The 21,167-nt window shown below is 32.5% G+C and overlaps 1 protein-coding gene across 1 annotated transcript in view; it reads left to right on the forward strand.

Annotated features, from left to right (window-relative positions):
* The first annotated feature begins 144 nt into the window (after positions 1-144).
* The window catches only part of LOC148303128 (uncharacterized), a 65,177-nt gene continuing 44,154 nt past the window's right edge, over positions 145-21,167 (forward strand). Inside the window, exon 1 of the mRNA XM_088270434.1 lies at positions 145-1,524. Coding sequence (XP_088126560.1) covers positions 684-1,524 — 841 coding nt within the window. The 5' untranslated portion in view covers positions 145-683. The remainder of the gene's footprint in view (positions 1,525-21,167) is intronic.

A 21,167-nucleotide genomic window follows, 5' to 3' on the forward strand; every position in this document is an offset into this window, starting at 1 on the left:
CGTGAACACACATCGCACAAGCGCGCCTTCTCAGGTACAACTCTACCTGATTCGGCGCGCTTCGGCAATCTTCGGGAGGCTTCGGCCGCTTCCGCCAGCTCGCGGCGGGCATTGCGCCTAGTTCGTACTGGTCATACAACCGCCGCCAATTCCCGCTCACCCGCCGACCGAAACGGTGCTTCGTGTCAAACAAAACGAGTTCTAAAACTTCGTTGTTTTCTGTTTTTGTTTACAACAAATGCTGCAAAGCATCAGTGAAGTGTGTTTAATATAACAAATCTACTTTGACGACTAGTTTTAAGTGTTTCGGATAAGATTTGTCGATATAAACGTGAAGTTATTCGAAACTATGTCGGTTGAAATGTGAAGTAGGTGTAAGTAAGTAAGCTCGACCGCGGCCAGTTTTCTAACTTTTGTTATATAATTTTTTTAATAAATACCGCTTTTTCGGAAGTTATTTGAGTGACCTAGATTCTTTGTAGTCCGCGACAACTTTGCTGTTGGATTCGATCCTGTATTACAAGCGAGATATTACGTCCTCAGCCATACATGTCCGATGTGTCGATGTAAATTTGCAGTCTTACGGCTGATATGTATTCTCCGTGCGTTCAAATCGCCTGAAGAATGTTGATATGATGATGGAGATGCAATACCATTGGATTCTTATTCGATAATTGCGAAAAATGGCCCATAAGACTGCGTCTGACGTCAGGCGAGTCAAAACCAAGCAAGGCGCTGGAGAAAACAGCGAAAATATGCAGGGAACGGCTGACAACAGTGTCCCAGATCCTCCAGCATCGTCTGGGGATCTCACGGAGATCACCGAAAGGTTTGTCGGAGTCGACGAGACCGACAGAGCCATCAACAACATCAGCAAGGTCCACATCCTCAAGACCAGAAGCTCCAGCGAGCAGAACCTCATGCTGAAGACTTCGACGCTAAGAAAAGGCAAATGCTTGAGTTCGTCTTACCTCTACGATGGCGTAGGACTCCAAACAGACTCTGACAAATTAAATAACAATCTTATCGCTAAACCGCTAGAAATAAACGTCACAGTCTCGATAGGGACGAATGACTGTTACAAAAATGAGCGAGGCGATAAAACAACACCGAACGAAAGCGACGACGCTAATAACAGATCTAAAGACCTCGAAGATGAAGACAAAGATGTGGAAGACATCGTAGACATGATCAAGGCTGCTAGCTTGCATCCGTACAAGAAAAACTCGAATGTTTACAACGTCTTTCAAGCCAAAACTGTACTGTCAGAAAGGCGGAGGTCTTTGCCGATAATTCCAAAGCTGATCGGACAGAAGTTGACCGAACAGGGGAGGGCCATGTCCAAAAGTGTCGAGAGCGCCGATCCTATACTAGGTAACAAGGACTTCAAGTTAAAGACCTTTCGGACCCTGTCCAAGGGTCTCGGGAGGTTGCTGAAGAGACACAGCAGCATCAACATCAGCGAACCGGACCCCGTGTACAAGGTCGCTTACCTGGGGAACGTGCTAACTGGCTGGGCTAAAGGTATGACGAGTCTTATATTGTATCATAACTTCTTTTTCTTCTTCTTTAGCCCTCTGTCCTTCTCTGCTGGATATAAAACCAACCGATAATAGGTCGTAAGCCCTGTACCAAGCTTCACCTTTGTTGAGATATTCATGTTCTTCTTCTCTAGCCTTTTGTTCTTCACTGCTGAATATAGACCTCTTCCGTATCCTTCCATTTTACTATCGGTTGCTGCTTGCAGCCAGTTTTTACCCCCCACAGCGGCTATGTTGTCGGACCATCTTTTTTGAGGTCTTCTGATGCCTTTTTTACTCTCCAAGGGTCTTCATCTTAAAATTTTAGGGGTCCATCTTGTCTCGCAACATGTCCTGCCCATAACCACTTGAGTCTTGCTACTTTGGTTCTACTCCTAATTTCTTCATTTCTTATTTTATCTCTTGGACTTATTTCAAGCATGGATCGCTGTGTGCATTTGAGCCATTCTGCATTTCTTTTTATCGAGCCATGGTCTCCAATGCATATGTATTCACTGGCAGTATGCATGATTCACATGTATTTTGGTAGCATAACACCGATTGGAAATACAAAAAAAGCACGAAATATCCAGAACCTTTTAAGAAAGATATAGCACGAATAAAGCTCACCTATTGAACACCTACAGTTCTTCGTAATCAAAAACGTGTAATCAAAAGAAGCGCATCGAAATATTTCAGACACGTTTTTTAAATAAGGTTTTTCTGCGATTTTCGAGTAAGAAACGTACATATTGAAGCGATAAGCTTCGATATACCTAAGCAGAAACGCGATAAGTAGTGTAGTTTGATTTTGGATTTGCTTAAACGATAGGAAAGTACAAACATTTACATTATATCTCATAACTAAAGGTATGCATACCTAAAAACTGCTAGCTTTGCAGAAGTAAATTATATTAAATTCAATTACTTGATTAGATACTAAAACCGAGTAAGGTACTATCTTTAACTATAAAATATTTTAAATCTCTGAAGAATAATTTACGTTTTTGATACGGATTATTGGAAATCCAAAAATGATGAACCCGCTACATATAAAATACAAAACGTTTTTACAATTACACAATAATAACGAGGTTTGAATGATTACTTGATAGCTCTTGTTTTAAGCAATAAATAATCAATGCTCTGTTTTGGCTGTCTGAAAAAAGGTTTAATATTTATCAAATTGTCTTTCAAAAAGGTTTATTTAAAAAAAAAAACAATAAAATAGTTTGTTCTATTGATTTTTTAATGAACTAAGACTTGTTTTTTTTCGCTTGTTTGAAATCCTCGAAAGAACGTTTTAGTAAGTTAAAATTTTCAAAAGAATATTCAAAATTCTCAAAAGAACGTATTATTTTGTTGAAATTTTCCAATAGAATGTTTTAATTTATTTTGAAACTCTCGAAAGAACGTTTTACTAAGTTCAAATTTTCAAAAGAATGTTCGACGTTCTCAACAGAACGTCTTATTTTGTTCAAATATTTCAATTAAATGTCTAAGCTTGTTCAAAATCCCCAATAGAACGTTTTAGTTTGTTCAAAAATTTCAATATAACGTCTTATTTTGTTCAAAAATTTTAATAGAATGTCTTAGATAGTTCATAATTCTCGAAATAATGTCTTAATCTACTCAAATGATTTCAAAATTTGTTCAGATTTCTCAATAGAACGTCTTAGTTTCATAAACATTTTTAATAAAATGTCTTATTTTGTTCAAAATTTTAAATATAATGTCTTGGCTCATTCTAAACATTCGATAGAACGTTTAAGTTTTCACAATTTTCAAAAGAACGTTCGAAATTCTCAAAAGAACGTCTCAGTTTGTTCAAGAATCACAATAGAATGTCTTAAGTTTTGTTTGAAATTCTTAACGACCGTCTCTCGGATCAGGTTGCCGTAAAACCAACAATGTCGGTGAATGAATTATTTTCGAAAGCCCTTCGCAGTCGAAAAGTCGGCATGTGGATGAGTTACGAAAACTCGTTTCTTTCGTAACAGATATCACTAAGCGGTAAGAGTCGGTTACTGGTTACTGGTTACTAGTTACCGATCTACTAGAACTAGCCAGTGTTGCTCTCCACTCTACCTGCTGTGGGTGTTGAAGGTTATTATGATATTAATCAAATGCACGTACCTAGAACAAACCAAATCATATTGTTTAAAGATTATGTGAAACGCGGCTATAGATTTTAAACGTTTGTTAGCTTTTTCAAATTTCTATCGTCTATCTGTCTATAATATATCGTAGATCTTATATCGCTCACTCCTTACAAGAACGTCATAAATCAAAAATCGTCAATTTTCAATTGTGCATGTTTTCGGAATGCCCAGAAAATGAACTTTATCTCAGCAAAAGACGCATATTTTTAACTTAATATTTACCCGCTACAGGGCAGAAAGTGTTGTTTTTGCATTTTGAAGAAAAGGTATTGTTTAATTATTTTTTTTAAATATACTAAATAGTTTTCAAATGGAGAAAAAACCTTCAGATTTTACCTAAAAAGATCTATTGCACAGTAAAAAGTTGAATAAGTGGCTTGATATTTATTTTTAATACATTTTATTATATTTTTAAACTTTCAAAAAACGTTCTCCTGAAAAATTAAGTTGTTTGATTTATGACGTTCTTGAAAGGAGTGAAAGATATATCTATCTAAATACAGTCGTATGACAATTTATTATGGCTACCCTATGAAATTGACAATATTCAAATTTAATCCTCTTTTTCTTACTATGAAGTGATAAATGAATGTATTTAATTTATATGGAGGTGTTAATTACATTGTGGTCACGCAATCATCAGTGCATTTTGTATGCTTTTGGCAACACTGCCTTTCCTGAAAGCCATTTTGTACGAAGATATCTTTTTACGACATTTTTTCTCAGTGCACATGTGGATTTTAATCGACAGTTTTTAAACAATTGCTATAGGAACAGCGTTACCAGTATAAGATATGTTAAAAGTAGAAATGTCTAGTAAATGATTTTTATACATATCATTAAAAAATCATTAATTAATTCGACAGTCACTTTGTGGTAATATTTATCACTTTTTAATTTAAGTTTTACTGAGTAAATACCACTAGTTGTATTTACTAAGTAGAACTTTAAATTAAACTTCCATATTCTTCTTCATCTATATTGAAATGTCAAAAAACTACGTTATTATTTATAAAGATTTTGTGTAAGTGTGTAAAAATCTTCATTCACTAATGATAATAAAAAATACTTATTGATATTTGAGTTTATACACTACTTTTTAAAAAAATCTATTGTGACACGTGTTTCGACGCATTCCAGTATGCAAAAAAGTAAAAATTTTATCAAGTAAAACTTGATAAAATTTACAAATTTCGATTTACAGAAACACACCAAACAAAACCTTTTTTGGTCATATAAATAAATTAAATAAAAACCCTTATCCGCACCCCAATGGTGCATAGGGCACTGCGTCATATAAAAGCAGTGTTATCTTGATCGTTTACACATGAAGGAAAGGTGATCAGCCCTCCGCTTCAGGTACCAGTCCAGGGTAATATTGAATAAATATTACAGTGAAAAAATCACTCATATATATTTTACCCCCCCTGGGAATCGAACCCGGGTCCTCCAGAACGGTAGCCGAGCGTGCTGACCATTACACTACGGAGGCAGACAAAACAATTTTTCAACAAAAAAATTTTTTGGTCATAAGAACTTTGATTACTATGAAATAAGGTTGTAAGACCTGTTTCCATTACCCATATAGTCTTTAAAAATAGAAACTTAATAATATAAAAGAGCTATTCATAAATGGGTTATGTTAAATACACACGTTTTTTCCTGAATTTCCTAATATAAGCAATGTTTAAAATAATAAACTCTATAAGGAAACAATTCAATTTTACGAATTAGAATTAATGATTCCATTGTGTGCAGAGAGGCGTTTTCTTCTTTATTTTTTGTGTATAATAAGGAAATATTGTTGATTTGACCTATGTTGCCCAAAAAGGCATTTATGTTAGTTCCTTGTATTTTTTAATGTAAATTAATTGGTTTATTGAAGTTATCATGATTTTATTAAGTACAAGTTGTATTTGCAAGATGGCGTTCCTGCGGCTCAGTCTAGGTGAAATGGAAAAGAAAGAAATAATAAATAAATAAAAAAACACATTTTTGTGTGTAATTAGACAATGCTTGTGAAGAATATCTTGATAGAACTCCTAGAAGTTACAAATATTGAGTAGTGTGGTTGTCAATCATTGGTAGAATCGGTGAATGTTACACGTGTGTTAAGTGATCACTTAAACCAGCCTATGACGGTCGTACGCCCCGTATATGCCCAGACTTCTATATTCTTCTTCATCTATGTTAAGATGTCAACAAAATAATATGAAAAATAACTCTCATAATTTGTGATAATCCAGATTTGTGAAGAAGAATTTGGACACACTCAAAATGTTTTTATTTATTTAGATGGTAAATGTTTTCACAGAAATACCACTATTATTTTTAAAGTAAGAGAGTTGTCTTCTTGATATTAGACAAATGTTTATATTAACGAAACTGGTTTCGCGGATTGATGGTAATTACGATTTTAAAGCAGTAGGTATTTATTCAATAAAATGAAAACAAAGTAGTTAAATTTTGCCGTATCGGATAAATATAATATATATAATAGTACGATGCATATTTAGATGTTATTGTGTTTGTATGAATTCTGAATCACCTTCCATGAATGCTTTAAAAAACCGGTATCGTGTCGATGCAAACGGTGTTGCCAAACTCCATGACTTCAGATTCACGTAAAAAAATGTCCGAAATTACCATAAAATGTCATAAATGACAATTTGTTTTCCTTAATGATCATTTTTCTCAGGGTGAAATAGCAAAAATCCTTTTCTTCTGGTGTGATTTTTACGTTTTACCCTGTGACAATGTTTTTGTCATTAAAAATATGCTGATTGATAAAATTCCTTAGATTTTTTTCATATAAGTATACAAAAAACTATCAAATTTGATAAAGTGCCCAACGCACCATCGGGTGCATGTAATGTGTGTGTAGTAGTATATATGCGATACATAGAAATTGGAATTATTTTTATTTTTAATTTTACTTAGTAAACACCACTATTAACCAGAAATTAACCGTGTAAAATTTTAATTAAAAACTATAAGATATTACCACATAAGTGACTGCCAATTGAAATAATGAAATTCATTTTATTTGATATTTTTGCTAAATTATGTTTTTAAAAAGACTTAAGTACTTACATTTTCATCACAGGTTATCCGTACGTTTATTTTATATATTTATTTAAACTCATTACCTTTCAATAACTCTGTTCAAAACCATATATTTATTTCGAAAAAAAAAATATTTCAATGCAAAAACGTTATTTTTAATAAAAAAAAACTCATTTACGTGCAATTTTAACTGGGTGTAAAGAAAATTATGTTGCGGCCTATCGATTATCCCGCCTTAAGAATGTGAAGTTTTTCCACCCTTTTCAGGGACTAAAAAAGGGTTTTTTCTGAAACATTTTAAGTATACGGTTCATGTTTTGAGACACCGTTTTTAACCCATGTCATATTTCTTTACAAAATCGTTTTTTCGCACCACTTTGATATTTGAACTCACAACCATATATGTATGTGAGTATGATAGATATTGCCCAAAAGTATGTTTAAAATATATAAAAATATATTTATTTATTGATTTGGCGTTTAATTTGTAGAACTCCATTTTAATTTATGTATTAATTTTAAATCAAACACAGATTTTTTGAGTCTACTAAGTTGTATTTTATTAACAAAAAACACATAAAAAATTATATTGTGACAATTGTTTCGCCTTGTTAGGGCATTATCAAACGAATGTCACAATATAATTTTTTATGTGTTTTTTGTTTATAAAATACAACTTAGTAGATTCAAAAAATCTGTGTTTGATTTAAAATTAATACATAAATTAAAATTAATACATATTTAAAAATACCTTACACTTGAATACGAAACTGCGCATATCTGTATATCGTGATTCTATTAAGATTTAAATAAATTATAATATTGTTCGCCTCCGTAGTGTAATGGTCAGCACGCTCGGCTACCGTTCTGGAGGTCCCGGGTTCGATTCCCAGGGGGGGTCAAATAAATATAAGTGATTTTTCACTGTCATATTTATTCAATATAACCCTGGACTGGTACCTGAAGCGGAGGGCTGATCACCTTTCCTTCACGTGTAAACGATCGAGATAACACTGCGTTTATATGACGCAGTGCCCTATGCACCATCGGGGTGCGGATAAGGGTTTTATTATTATTATTATAATATTAGCAAAAAAGGTAAAGGTTTTTTCGTATCTAGTGAGGAATTATATTTTTTTTAAATACTTTTTTAAACACTTAATTAATTAATTATAATGTTAATTTAATATTTGCGCAAATATTCATTTATATATCATCTGTCCTTTTTATTTTTGTTACTGCATATTGTACTTTATTTTTTACAATATTTATTGATGGTTTATTTAAGTTGACAAATTTGCAGTCATCTATCAGTAAATTATATTATTTATTGATTCAGCATTAACTTTGTGGAATGACATGTTGTATATTTAAAAAAAAATTAAACATTTGAATATACCACTTTAATGAGTTTTATTTATATACACGACTAGTTTTGAAAACTTACAGATGTTTTCATCTTCTGGTAAAAATTAAAACTAACGAACAAAAAATATATTTAGGGGTTTATATAGGTTAATAAATATAGGGAAGGAGGGGGTTCAGGAACAAGATTTTTTGTTAAAGTAAACATTAATAATAATGGTGACGTATTTTGAAACAGTATATTATTAATAAACGTTTTATCTGAATTAAATTTTTTATTTATTTCTAAATTTTTAAAATTATTCATGACTTGACCTTTATTTGTATCAGTAAATTAAGCATAATAATTGCGACTAAGACTTATGACCTTCACGAGAAATCGATTAAATTATCTATTAACACTATAATTTTACCTTAAAACGTAAAATCCATTAAAAAGAGATTATTAGGTCGATTTTCATCCTTTGTAATTTACCATCCTTTTCTGTGCGTTTCATGTCAGGTCCCTCTGACGTCGACTTGAGAGTAATTGTCCTTGTCTTGGGCAGCTCTAAACAGTCCTCATCCCCGTCCAATCTCGTATATTCTGGAGCCAGGAGATCTGCCTTCTATTAGATGCAATAGCTCGTACTTCTCTCCTCTAAACATATTCCCCGGACAGGACACCTTCCGGACCTTGATATCAGTCAGCAACTCTCTCCCTGCTCTTGCTCTTTGGAGCACATTTGCGTTGCTGACCACTTCGGTCCATGGGATGCTTAGTATTCTACGATTAAGTCACATTTCGAATGCCTCTAACCAGTTCATAGAGGTGATCTTCAGGATCCACGATTCAACTCCGCATAGAAGTACTGACTTGTTCACAAAATCTCGATTATCTCCAATTAAAGGAGTTATTTTCATAATATTTTTTACATCTCATCAAAGATGAAGAAGAATATGGAAGTCTGAGCATTTACGGGGCTGACGACCGTCATAGGCTGGTTTAAGTGATCCCTTTACACACGTGTAACGTTCACCGATTCTACCCATTATTACGTGTGTAAAGTGATCACTTAAACCAGCTTATGATGGTCGTCAGCCCCGTAAATGCCCAGACTTCCATATTCTATATCAAGACTTCCATATCAAAAATAACATTACAGGATCTAACCATTATTTGCGAAGTTTCATTAATTCATTCAGATTGAGGATTTTTTAGAAAAAAGTTTCATTTATTATTTACCTAACTTATTATGTACAAGGTTTATAGATCTTTGAGTAGATTTATATTTCTTCTAACTATTTTTTTATTATTTCAATCTGTGTTCGGAACAGGAGGAATAATCTAATGTGTGCCAATCAGGAACTTCCTCATTTGCATTTGCTCATTGCTGGGAGAAAACCACGTAAAACTCCACAGGAGAAACCGGTCTGTTGACTGTCGTCAACAGACCTTCAGTTCCACTAGAAGAGGGTTCGGCATTTTGTGTCCTAGCTTGTCAAATTGAAGTTATCGTTACAGAATGTGTTTTTTTTTTATTATTGGCCAGTAAATATAGGTAACTGGATTGACTAGTATGATATTTATTAGCCAGTGGCCAATTACTCTACACTTTACCCTACCTATCAAACTGCGTGGTTTGGAGGCAACGTTCTTGTCTGGCATTCTCAAGGTCGCCGAATCGATACCCGGTGTATAAAAAAAAATATTTATGTATAGACAAGTGCTTTCACCGACTTCTCGGTACATTAACAGCGTCCTTCATTATTCTTTGGACTTTGGATGCTTCAAAACTATGTGTTGCATATTCAATAATAAAAGTATATGCCGTCTTGTAGCATCAAACACAAGGAGTTTCTTAAGGCCCAGCATTCGCTAAGTCGCAACTTAATTTTCTCTAAATCCAGGTATCATTTTACGTAATTGTTTTTTTGTTTTTATTAAAACACCGTTCTTGCATTGAAAAAGCAAGTTTTTCTTCGAAATAATTATATGGTTTTGAAGAGAAAATAGTTTTTTAAAGGTAAGGAGTTAAAAAATATAAAAAAAATTCTAGCATTAGTGTAATTAATGGTCAGCACGCTCGGCTACTGTACTGGAGGTCCCGGGTTCGATTCCCAGGGGGGGTCAAATAAATTTCACTCATACATTTATTCAATATTACCTTGGGCTGGTACCGGAAGTGGAGGGCGGATCACCTTTCCTTCATGTGTTAACAATTATGATAACACTGCGTTTATATGATGCAGTGCCCTATGCACCATTGGGGTGCGGATAAGGGTTCGAATGAATATATATATATATATATATATATATATATATATATATATATATATATATATATATATATATATATATATATATATATATATATATATATAAATACATAAATATATATACATTCGATTTTTTTTTTCTAAAAAAACTTCATATCTAAAATAACTGAATATCTTCATTCTTCTCGATGCTGCATCATGGTACGCATGCGCTAAAAACAAAACAACAACAAAACTTGCAACACAACAACAAGATTATTTCATTGTTTGCTCTTCTGTGTTCTCTGACATTATTTTACTGACCTCTCCCAGACTTGGCCGTTCGGTTTGGTTATCACTGAGTCAGGGGTTCTCAACGTTTAGTTGTTCATATAATATATTTTTTTAATATCTAGATTTTATTGTTTGATTCAGCATATATGAAGACTATATATATATATATATATATATGTATGTATGACTTGGCATCATGAAGTTTGTCGAATGTTTGAATACGGTCAGGTCAGGAGTCGGAATACTCGGCGGGTATGAATGTAGAGGATCCAAAGATTGTTTGCAAAGACAGATTAGTGTGGCGTTCTTTTCTCTCTGCCTACCCCTGCGGAGAAGTGTTGTAATGATTAGTTTCTAAATTTATATATATATATATATATATATATATATATATATATATATATATATATATATATATATATATATATATATATATATATATATATATATATATATACATACAAATAAGTAAAAACAAAACACTCGTATATATAATATTACATTATTGATTATATTCATGTAAATACGAATAGTTTCGAGAACTACAGATGTTCTTATGAACAGGTAAAAAAAAGTACATACATTCACCTGTTGATAAGAACATATGTATCTCTCGAAACTAGTCGTGTTTACTTTGATAAGCTCAAAAAAGTGGTCATATACAAGTGTTTTTTTTTAATAAAGTTAACGCTTACGTCACGGCATTTGGCTGGGTTAAGTGATCACTTTATACACTTAGTTCCCACCATGCGATTTATAGAGAGAATCAGAAAGAATAATGTTTTTTTTTCATCCTAATTTTTGTAAGATTCAACTATTATGAAGCATAATTTGCAAAGCTCTGGTTGAGGCACGCCCCGTGTTTCCTTAGTAAGGTAGGGTAGGTACTGGTTGCATTTTTATACGTCACGCGGGTAACTTAGGGTAGGCACTGGTTTTCTGCCTATATGGAAGGCACGCCCCTGGCGGTTTGCTGCAAATCTAATTGTCTCTTTGTCGACTTTTCGCCACGTGACGTGAGGTCAATTAGTTGTATTCTGAGGTCAGGAGTCACATCGCGGCTCCGTATCTGACTTATCAAGGCATACCGCTCGGATAACCATATGTTACAAACTCACATACTGACTTTATTAATTCATTATATCCATATGAATCCAAGAGGTATTTGCTTAGTTAGTACGAGTTTCATGTATCGTTACAATATTGTTGCAACTAATATTACGTTTTAATTTATTGACTAGACATTTCTATTGAGAGTGTCTTAACCTGTCCGGGAGTATGGTCGTATATATTATATACAGCCATACAAAACTTTGCTCAAATGCTTATGGCCGTACATGTACGGCCGCGCTTGTAATTAAAGCCCGGTGACATTTATATCTAAAATAGCACTTCTACTGCCATCTGTATTGCGGTGGTATTTAAACAATATCTCTTTGAATAAAAAAACTTACCTGTGTAAATGTATTTTATTTCAAGGAAATGTGTTGCTTATAACATCGACTATGATATAATATATATATATATATATATATATATATATATATATATATATATATATATATATATATATATATATATATATATATATATATATATATATATGTATATATATATATATGTATATATATATGTATATATATATGTATATATATATATATATATATATATATATATATATATATATATATATATATATATATATATATAAACATTATACAAACAAAAAATCTTCATATTAATACACCCGTACACGAAAACATCTGTAGTTTTCGAATCTAGTTGTGTTTCATTAATGAACTCGAAAGTAGCCTTGCACAAGTATTTAAAAAAAGATATTATATTTTTAAAAATATATAAAATAATATTGTATGAAGTTATTTTTTTAAAAACAGAAAGACATAGTATTTGGTATCTATACTTTAAAAAATAATATATAATACTTTAAATATTAAAATAAAACAACTGGTCTTGTAAAGTGTTTTAAATTTTATTTCTAAATCACCGTGTTATTTCACCATGATAATGCCATATTCTTAAATAAAATAAATATTAACTTTATAAAATAAAACAACTTTGTTTTAACCACTTTTTATTAGTACACTTTTTCCAACCGGTTTCGACAAGAACCATGTCATCATCAGGGTTAATGTACTAATTCTAAAACATTGAAATGCTCATAGTTAGGTTATAGCTAATTACCCTTCCCTTACGATGCCAAAAACTTACACGCACTTTTTAAAACAAAGTTGTTTTATATTAAAAAGTTTATAAAATGTGCCACAAAGTATCTGCGAAAAACATTCAAGAAAATCAATATTTTTTATTGCTTTTTGCACGACGGTGCATAGAGCACCGCATTGAATCAAAACGTTGTTCAATCGTTAATTATTTGTCAGTCGTCTCGACGATAAGGATCGCTAGTGAGGCTTCCACTAAGTTATTTCCTCCGTCAATTTGACGTTTAAACCATTTTTGTAATTAAGCGTATAACTTTGTGACCTACGACTTTACTTTATGAAGTACGTGACTTGTTTTAATGATGAGAGCTTTATTGTCAACCTCCGCATAGGTAGGGTAGTCGCATTAAACCCTTACCCCTAAACTTAGGGGTTAATAATAATAATAATTTTAGATAATTTATTTATTATTTTGTAAGATACTACATCAAGGGCGCTTAGATTGACCATACGTTTCTCTCAAACCCTTACCCTCACTCAGTGGTGCATAGGGCACTGCATCGCATTGTTGCAGTGTTTTCTCGATCGTTACTTACGCGAAGGCAAGGTGATCACTCCTGCGCTTCGGGGACCAGCCAGGGTAATATTAAATAAATATTAGCGTAAAATCACTAATATTTATTTTGACTACCCCTGGGATTCGGACCCGGGACCTCCAGCGCGGTAGCTAAACAAGTCGCTTTTATTTTTCAAAACCGGACTGCCGGACGGTAAAATTCCGTGTAGTGCACAAGCGGCTGTATGGTGAATAATTCAGTGTCTGTTTTATTGAATCATAATAACATTGTCAATATTATTTGATCTAATTTTGTGCGAGGTAAAAATGAAACCACATAAATAATAACAAAAATATTTATTTTTTACTTGGTGCATATAAAGGGTCCGCCAAATAACATTTTTTTTTTGAAAATGGGGCGCAAAACATCGAGTGTAGCTTCGGCTGTGTGGCACGTAGCGCCGTCCTGTTGAAACCAAATGTTGCCAATATCCTCCTCTTCAATTTTTGTGAACAAAAATCCGTTCAACATGGCCCGATAACGATCGCCATTGACTAACGGCCACTCCTTGCTCATTTTCAAAGAAAAATGGCCCAATTATGCCTCTGGACCAAAATCCGCACCAAACAGTGACTCGTTTTGGGTGTACCGGCTTTTCAATGTATGCGTGCGGGTTTTCTGTGCCCCAAATACGACAATTTTGCTTGTTTACATACCCGCCAAGATCAAAATGAGCTTCATCCGAAAAGATGATTTTTTTGGCAAAATCGGCATCTTCTGTAAGTCGAATGTCGCAATATTTCCCAGCGTTGTTCAAGCGTATACACAACCATATTCGCTCAGCGGAAGGATAAAACTAATTATCTGTCAAATCAGACATGAGCTAAGTGTTACCATTCACGAAATAAGCACTAGTTGAAAAAAAAACTTTAGATGGCGGACCCTATATAATAATTATGTCCAATTTGTAATCAAATTGCGGTGGGTATGATGGTTGTGATGCCAGTTGGTATGTTTGTGATTATTTGTTTATACATACAGACTTAGTAAAAGGATTGGAATATAGACGAATGTGCGATGAAACGATGATAGATGATCAAATGGTGATACAAATGGTGATATATGCTACATCATTTTGAGTGTGTCCAAATACTTGTGTCAAAAATCTGGATTATCTCCATTAGATTATTACTTGTAACCCTTATCCGCACCCAATGGTGCATAGGGCACTGCATCGAATTGACGCAGTGTTATCTTGATCACTACTTACATGAAGGCAAGGTGATCACTCTTGCGCTTCAGGGACCAGTCCAGGGTAGTATTAAATAAATATTACAGTGCAAAACACTAATATTTATTTTCACCCCCCTGGGAATCGAACCCGGGACCTCCAGCACGGTAGCTAAACACGCTGACCATTACGCCACGGAGGCGGACAAAATTAGATTATTAGTTATTATATTAGATTAATTATAAGCGAAAATAATAAAAAATGAACATGAAATTTTCTGGCGTTTCTCACGTATGTGATTATAATCCAGGATTCGGACCTCACATACTAATATAAGAGTTTCTGCTCAAAAATAGTTTTTTTCGTCTCACCAATAGATGTCTCTAGTGAAGTTCTAGTGATTTAAGAACAATGTTTCGAAATTGGTTCATATATATAGAACTTCCAAGTATTTGAGTAGTGAGGTTGTCGATAATGGGTAGAAGAATTGGTGAATGTTACGCGTGAGTAAAGTGATCAATTAAACCAGTCTATGACGGTCGTAAGCCGCGTAAATGCCCATACTTTTTTTAAAACTAATGGTGGGATGAGGAAAGCTTGTATTAAGCAGAGACTCTTTCCATTCGTATGTGAAGTATGTTAGACTTCCATGTTCTACTAAATCTATGTTGATATGTCAAGAAATAACTTCTTCTTGGAGATAATCCAGATTTGTGAACAAGTATTTGGACATACTCAAATAATAATAATAATAATAATAAAACCCTCACCCACACCCTAATGGTGCATAGGGCACTGCGTCATATAAACGCAGTATTATCTTGATCGTTTACACATGAAGGAAAGGTGATCAGCTCTCAGCTTCAGGTACCAGTCCACGGTAATATTGAATAAATATGACAGTGAAAAAATCACTTATATTTATTTTACCCCCTTGGGAATCGAACCCAGGACCTCCAGAACAGTAGCCGAGCGTGCTGACCACTACACTACGGAGGCGGACAAACTCAAGATGTTGTAAAAATCTTAAACTTGGCAAGATTAAGTTTTTCAAATATTGGAAAAAAAACAGAGCAGGAGTCGAAATAATTAGCAGGTATGTATGAGTAAAGGCATGAATGTAGAAGAGGCGACAAACGTTTGCAAAGATAGACTGGTGTGGCGGTCTATTCTCTCTGCCTACCCCTGCGGGGAAGCGTCATAATATTTAGTTTTTAATATGTTGATGTTAGTCTTCTTTTAATAAATGTTGATGTTAGTCTTCAAGAATACATAACATATAAAATTAAAACAATTTTATTCATGTATTATACAAATTTTATATTACATCACTTAATATGCATACCTATTATATATTATAAAATTTTTTTAAACTTGAGGTTTTATATATTTAAAATCCTTGATGACTGTTTCGAAATAAATCTTACATAATAAAAATGTATTTTTCCTTTATAGTATAATCTAACTTTTTAGAAGGATAAAAAACTAGTAATAATGATTCGTATGCCATTATTAGATAATATTCAAATCGCAAATTATCATTTTAATATAGTATTTTGAACAGGATATTTGTGTTCGTAATATAAAACTACAAAATTGCTGACATTTACAAGTCTCGATCATTTTATGTATTATTAAATTAGTATTTAACCCATACGCATATAAGTTTGAAAAAAATGTACCCACATATACCAATTAAATGTATCCCCGAAAGTAAAAACGGAGGGAAGGTGACATGTTTAGTCAAACAATTTTTTTTTCAAAACATATCGCTCACTCCTTTCAAGAACGTCATAAATAAAAAATCGTCAATTTTCAGTTGTACATGTTTTCGGAATGCCCAAAAAATGTACTATATCCCAGCAAAAGCGGCATATTTTTAACTGAATATTTACCCGCTACAGGGCAGAAAGTGTTGTTTTTGCATTTTGAAGAAAAGGTATTGTTTAATTCTTTATTAAATATACTAAATATTTTTCAAATGCAGAAAAAACCTTCAGGTTTTATCTAAAAAGATATGTTGCACAGTAAAAAGTTCAAAAAGTGGCTTGATATTTATTTTTAATACATTGTATTATATTTTTAAACTTTAAAAACGTTCTCCTGAAAAATCAAGTTTTTTTTATTTATGACATTCTTGAAAGGAGTGAGCGATATTACATACACAAGTCATACACTCCTTTCAACAACGTCATAAATAAAAAAACTTGATTTTTCAGGGGAACATTTTTAAAATTAAAAAATACATGCAATGTATTAAAAATTAATATCAAGCCACTTATTGGACTTTTTACTGTGCAACAGATCTTTCTAGGTAAAACCTGAATGTTTTTTCTCCATTTGAAAAATATTAAGGATATTTAAAAAAAATAATTAAACAAAATCTGTTCATCGAAATGCAAAAGCAACACTTTCTGCCCTGCAGCGGGTAAATATTAAGTTAAAAATATGCCGCTTTTGCTGGGATATAGTACATTTTCTTGGCATTCCGAAAACATGCACAACTGAAAATTGATGATTTTTGATTTACGACGTTCTTGAAAGGAGTGAGAGATATGCATTAAATTGTAAATAAAAAAATTCTCGTCCAATTATCGACTATTGAATCGCCATTTGCAAAGTTTCAATTCAAAAATATAATCCGTACTTGAATCATTTTCCCAGAATGCTTTTTAAACGCATAGTCAATTGGCTGTAATTATCGTTGAGTAAGTTCTGGAATGGTTCTTCCCTGCCTAAGGTGGGCGAGATGAGTGGATGAGTAGATGAGTCAACGTCTCGTGATGCTGCGATCTCTGGTTCGCATCGGTTATCAGCTGTTCCGTGATTAGCGGCGACCAGGAGAGTAGAACATGCGTCGAGGACGATCGCCGATAAACATGTTTTTTGCTTGTCTCCGTCGGTTTCTAGGTCAATTGATCACGAAATTAGCTCTGAGGGTGACTAGATCAACAATGATGTATGTATGTGACCTAAACTGTAAATATGTTAGGCGTAAGTGGAATCCTACATAACGTATAGACGTGATTTTTAATTAAATTATTAATTTTTTAAACATATTACATACATAGCCTCATCCCTTAGTTTTTCCCTCTACCTCCTTCCCTTAACTCCCCTTTTCCTCTGCCTTCCTTTTTAATATCAATTTTTAATTGATGGTTTTTGTTTTTTTTATTACTATTACGTAAACTGTTAACATATTTAAAGTTTTTTTACAGAGACCCATCAAGCCACCTTATGTGTCTTTTAGGTAAAGTTCTTTTTACATACGTTTTTTTATTCATTGTTTTTTATCTATTTTAACAAAAAAGGAGGAAAAAACGATTTTTACAATTTTTATTGAATTAATTCTTGATCATTTACCTTTTTCTTTATTTTGCCTTTGTTCCATATTTTATTTTACATCTAACTTCCGTTGGCAACAAAATAAAAATATTTGAAACGATATAAGTATTGAAGTGTTGGACTCCCATATTTATCGATAATTCTTGGGACTATCAAACCTTCGTTGTGGTCAAATCGTGTATCATGGTTGTGTGCTTGAACAAATTTTTTTTTGTGTTCAAGTACAATCTATGTACTCTCTGATTGCAAACATCTACGTGTATATATGGTATCAAACGTTATGACAAATATCACTAGCCTGTTTTTGGTTGGTTGGAAAATATTGCTTTTTAGCAATACGCCCTCCAGTGTACTTTTTTCTTTTCTGTACGTGAAGTTTAAATAAATAAATAAATAAGTAAATAAATAATATACTTATATATAATACTCCCGATGAGTAATATGCATTTATAAAATTCTCAATATTATTAATATTTAAAGCATTTACTTTGTGGTTAGTCATTTTTACTTATTTATTCTTACAAAAATGTTAATAATACTAGTATATAACCACTCACCGAGATTTTTATGTCTACCGGTTTCGAGACGTACCCGTCTCTTCGTCAGGACAATCACTACTACAGCATGCAAACAATACCATCCTTCACACATAAAACTACACAAAATGTTTAACTCATGCTATTTAATCAATAATAAATAATTAAATATGAACTTCTCATTTTGGGACATTGGAATTAAGGTTAACAAGACTGAAACACAAATAAGAAAGTTATTTATTTTATTTTTTTTTATTTTATTTTTTTATTGATTTGGCGTTTAATTTGTAGAACTCCATTTTAATTTATGTATTAATTTTAATTAATTTATGTATTATGTCCGCCTCCGTAGTGTAATGGTTAGCACGCTCGTCTACCGTTCTGGAGGTCCCGGGTTCGATTCCCAGGGGGGGTCAAATAAATATAAGTGATTTTTTCACTGTCATATTTATTCAATACTACCCTGGACTGGTACCTGAAGCGGAGGGCTGATCATCTTTCCTTCATGTGTAAACGATCAAGATAACACTGCGTTTATATGAAGCAGTGCCCTATGCACCATTGGGGTGCGGATAAGGGTTTTATTATTATATATATTAATTTTAAATCAAACACAGATTTTTTGAGTCTTCTAAGTCGAATACACATTCGTTTGATAATGCCCTAACAAGGCGAAACAATTGTCACAATATAATTTTTTATGTGTTTTTTTTAAATAAAATACAACTTAGTAGACTGAAAAAATCTGTGTTTGATTTAAAATAAATACATGAAAGAAAGTTAAAAAAAATATATATTATTCTAGAATTTCATTGTTTTGTTCTATGAATAAGTAGACATTAATAGTTTCTTTAAATGTTATATTCCTATACAAATATGAACCATTTTACACTATCTTACAATTCTGCAGAATTCGTGATTCATAAAACGACCATTCATAAATTCCTTTAAGTAATGGTTTGATACTAGAATGGATGACGTCACGCCGATAACGACCCAATCCAATGGCTGAAACACTTATGGCATAACCCTTTTTGAATTGAAATGTCTCAATATTTCGAGTGTGTCCAAATCATTGTTTACAAATCTAGATTTTTTTCAACTTATGAGTTATTTTGTAATATTGATATCTCAACACAGACGAAGAAGAATATTATATTTGCTGTCTATGCTCGGCTGTCCAAACTTAAAACACAGTAAGGGACATTTTTTGTAGTACGTTTTTTTGCATTTTTGGACTAAGTAGAATCTACTTAGTCCAAAAATGCAAAAAAACGTACTACAAAAAATGTCCCTTACTGTGTTTTAAGTTTGGACAGCCGTGCTGTATATGCTGTCGGGGTTTTTGGAAGGTTTACGACCATTCATAGGCTGATTTGAGTGATTATCAGGATCAGATTTGAGTGATTTCCAATTGAAAATAAATATAAGTCATCTTGCCAATTATCAAGATAACACTGTATCAATACGATGCAGTGCCCTATGCACCATTGGGTGCGGATATGGGTTAGAAGAAGAAGAATATTTATGTGAATTCCAAAATTTAAGTAGTGTGGTGTCAATCACAGGTAGAATTGTAAATGTTACACGTGTATAAAGTGATCACTCAGACCAACCTGTGATAAGTCGTAAGCCTTGTTGTAAATGCCCTGAGTTCTATGTTCTTTTCCATCTATGTTGAGGTGTCAATATTAAAATAACCCCTGCGTGCGAAAACCCACACTTGTGAACAAGGATTTGGACGCACTGAAAAAGTGTGCGAAATATTTAAATCAAAATATTTTCATGAGAATAATTATTGATTTTGATAGTTGTTTGGGTTTTAAAAATTGTAAACAAGACGAGACCGCATCAAATATTTTAAACCAGTTTATTTTATTACGTTCTTATTTTAATTTATAATAATAATCCTTTACATGTGATTATAATATGCATCAGACTGATATTCAAAAATGGACAAATCCTCTTCAAAAAATTTTTAGTGTGTCCAAATAAAATTAATTAAACTGTTGTCAATAAATTAACTGGTCAAATTATAAGCTAAGAATAATAAAAAATGAAAATGGTGTTTTCTAGCGTTTCTCGAGTATGTGAATATAATCCAGGATTCGGACCTCACATACAAATTAAAGTATTTCTACTTTAAAAAAAAACTTCTCTCATCTCATAATGGATGTCTCCAGTGAAATTCTAGTTAATTCAAACAGTTAGTTTCGAAATTAAACAATATAATTAGAAGTTCCAAGAACTTGAGTACTGTGGTCGTCAATCGTGGGTGGAATTGGTGAATGTTACACGTGTGTAAAGCGATCACTTAAACCAGCCTATGATGGCCGTAAGCCCCGTAAATGCCCAGACTTCCATATTCTTCATCATCTATTTTTTTTTTAAATCTAATCTTTTTTGTGAAAAAATTGATGAGATTTAAAGATGATATATTATTACAGCGTGAAATTTAAATTGAAATATTTTTCTTATATTTTCTGAATAATGGATTTAACCATTTTTGAAAATTATCTCGTAAAACATGTTTGTGTTATTTGACCGGTTTCTAATATTTATATGTATATCTTTTCACCAATAAATAAGAATATAAATATACATAATAATATACTTAACATAAAGTATTTAAATATTCAAATCAAGCATATTAATTTTATTTTATTTTGAGAT

The sequence above is a fragment of the Brachycentrus maculatus genome, unplaced genomic scaffold (genome assembly GCF_059751285.1).
Source record: "Brachycentrus maculatus isolate JH-2025_06_01 unplaced genomic scaffold, ASM5975128v1 h1tg000386l, whole genome shotgun sequence".
In the NCBI taxonomy this organism is placed as follows: domain Eukaryota; kingdom Metazoa; phylum Arthropoda; class Insecta; order Trichoptera; family Brachycentridae; genus Brachycentrus; species Brachycentrus maculatus.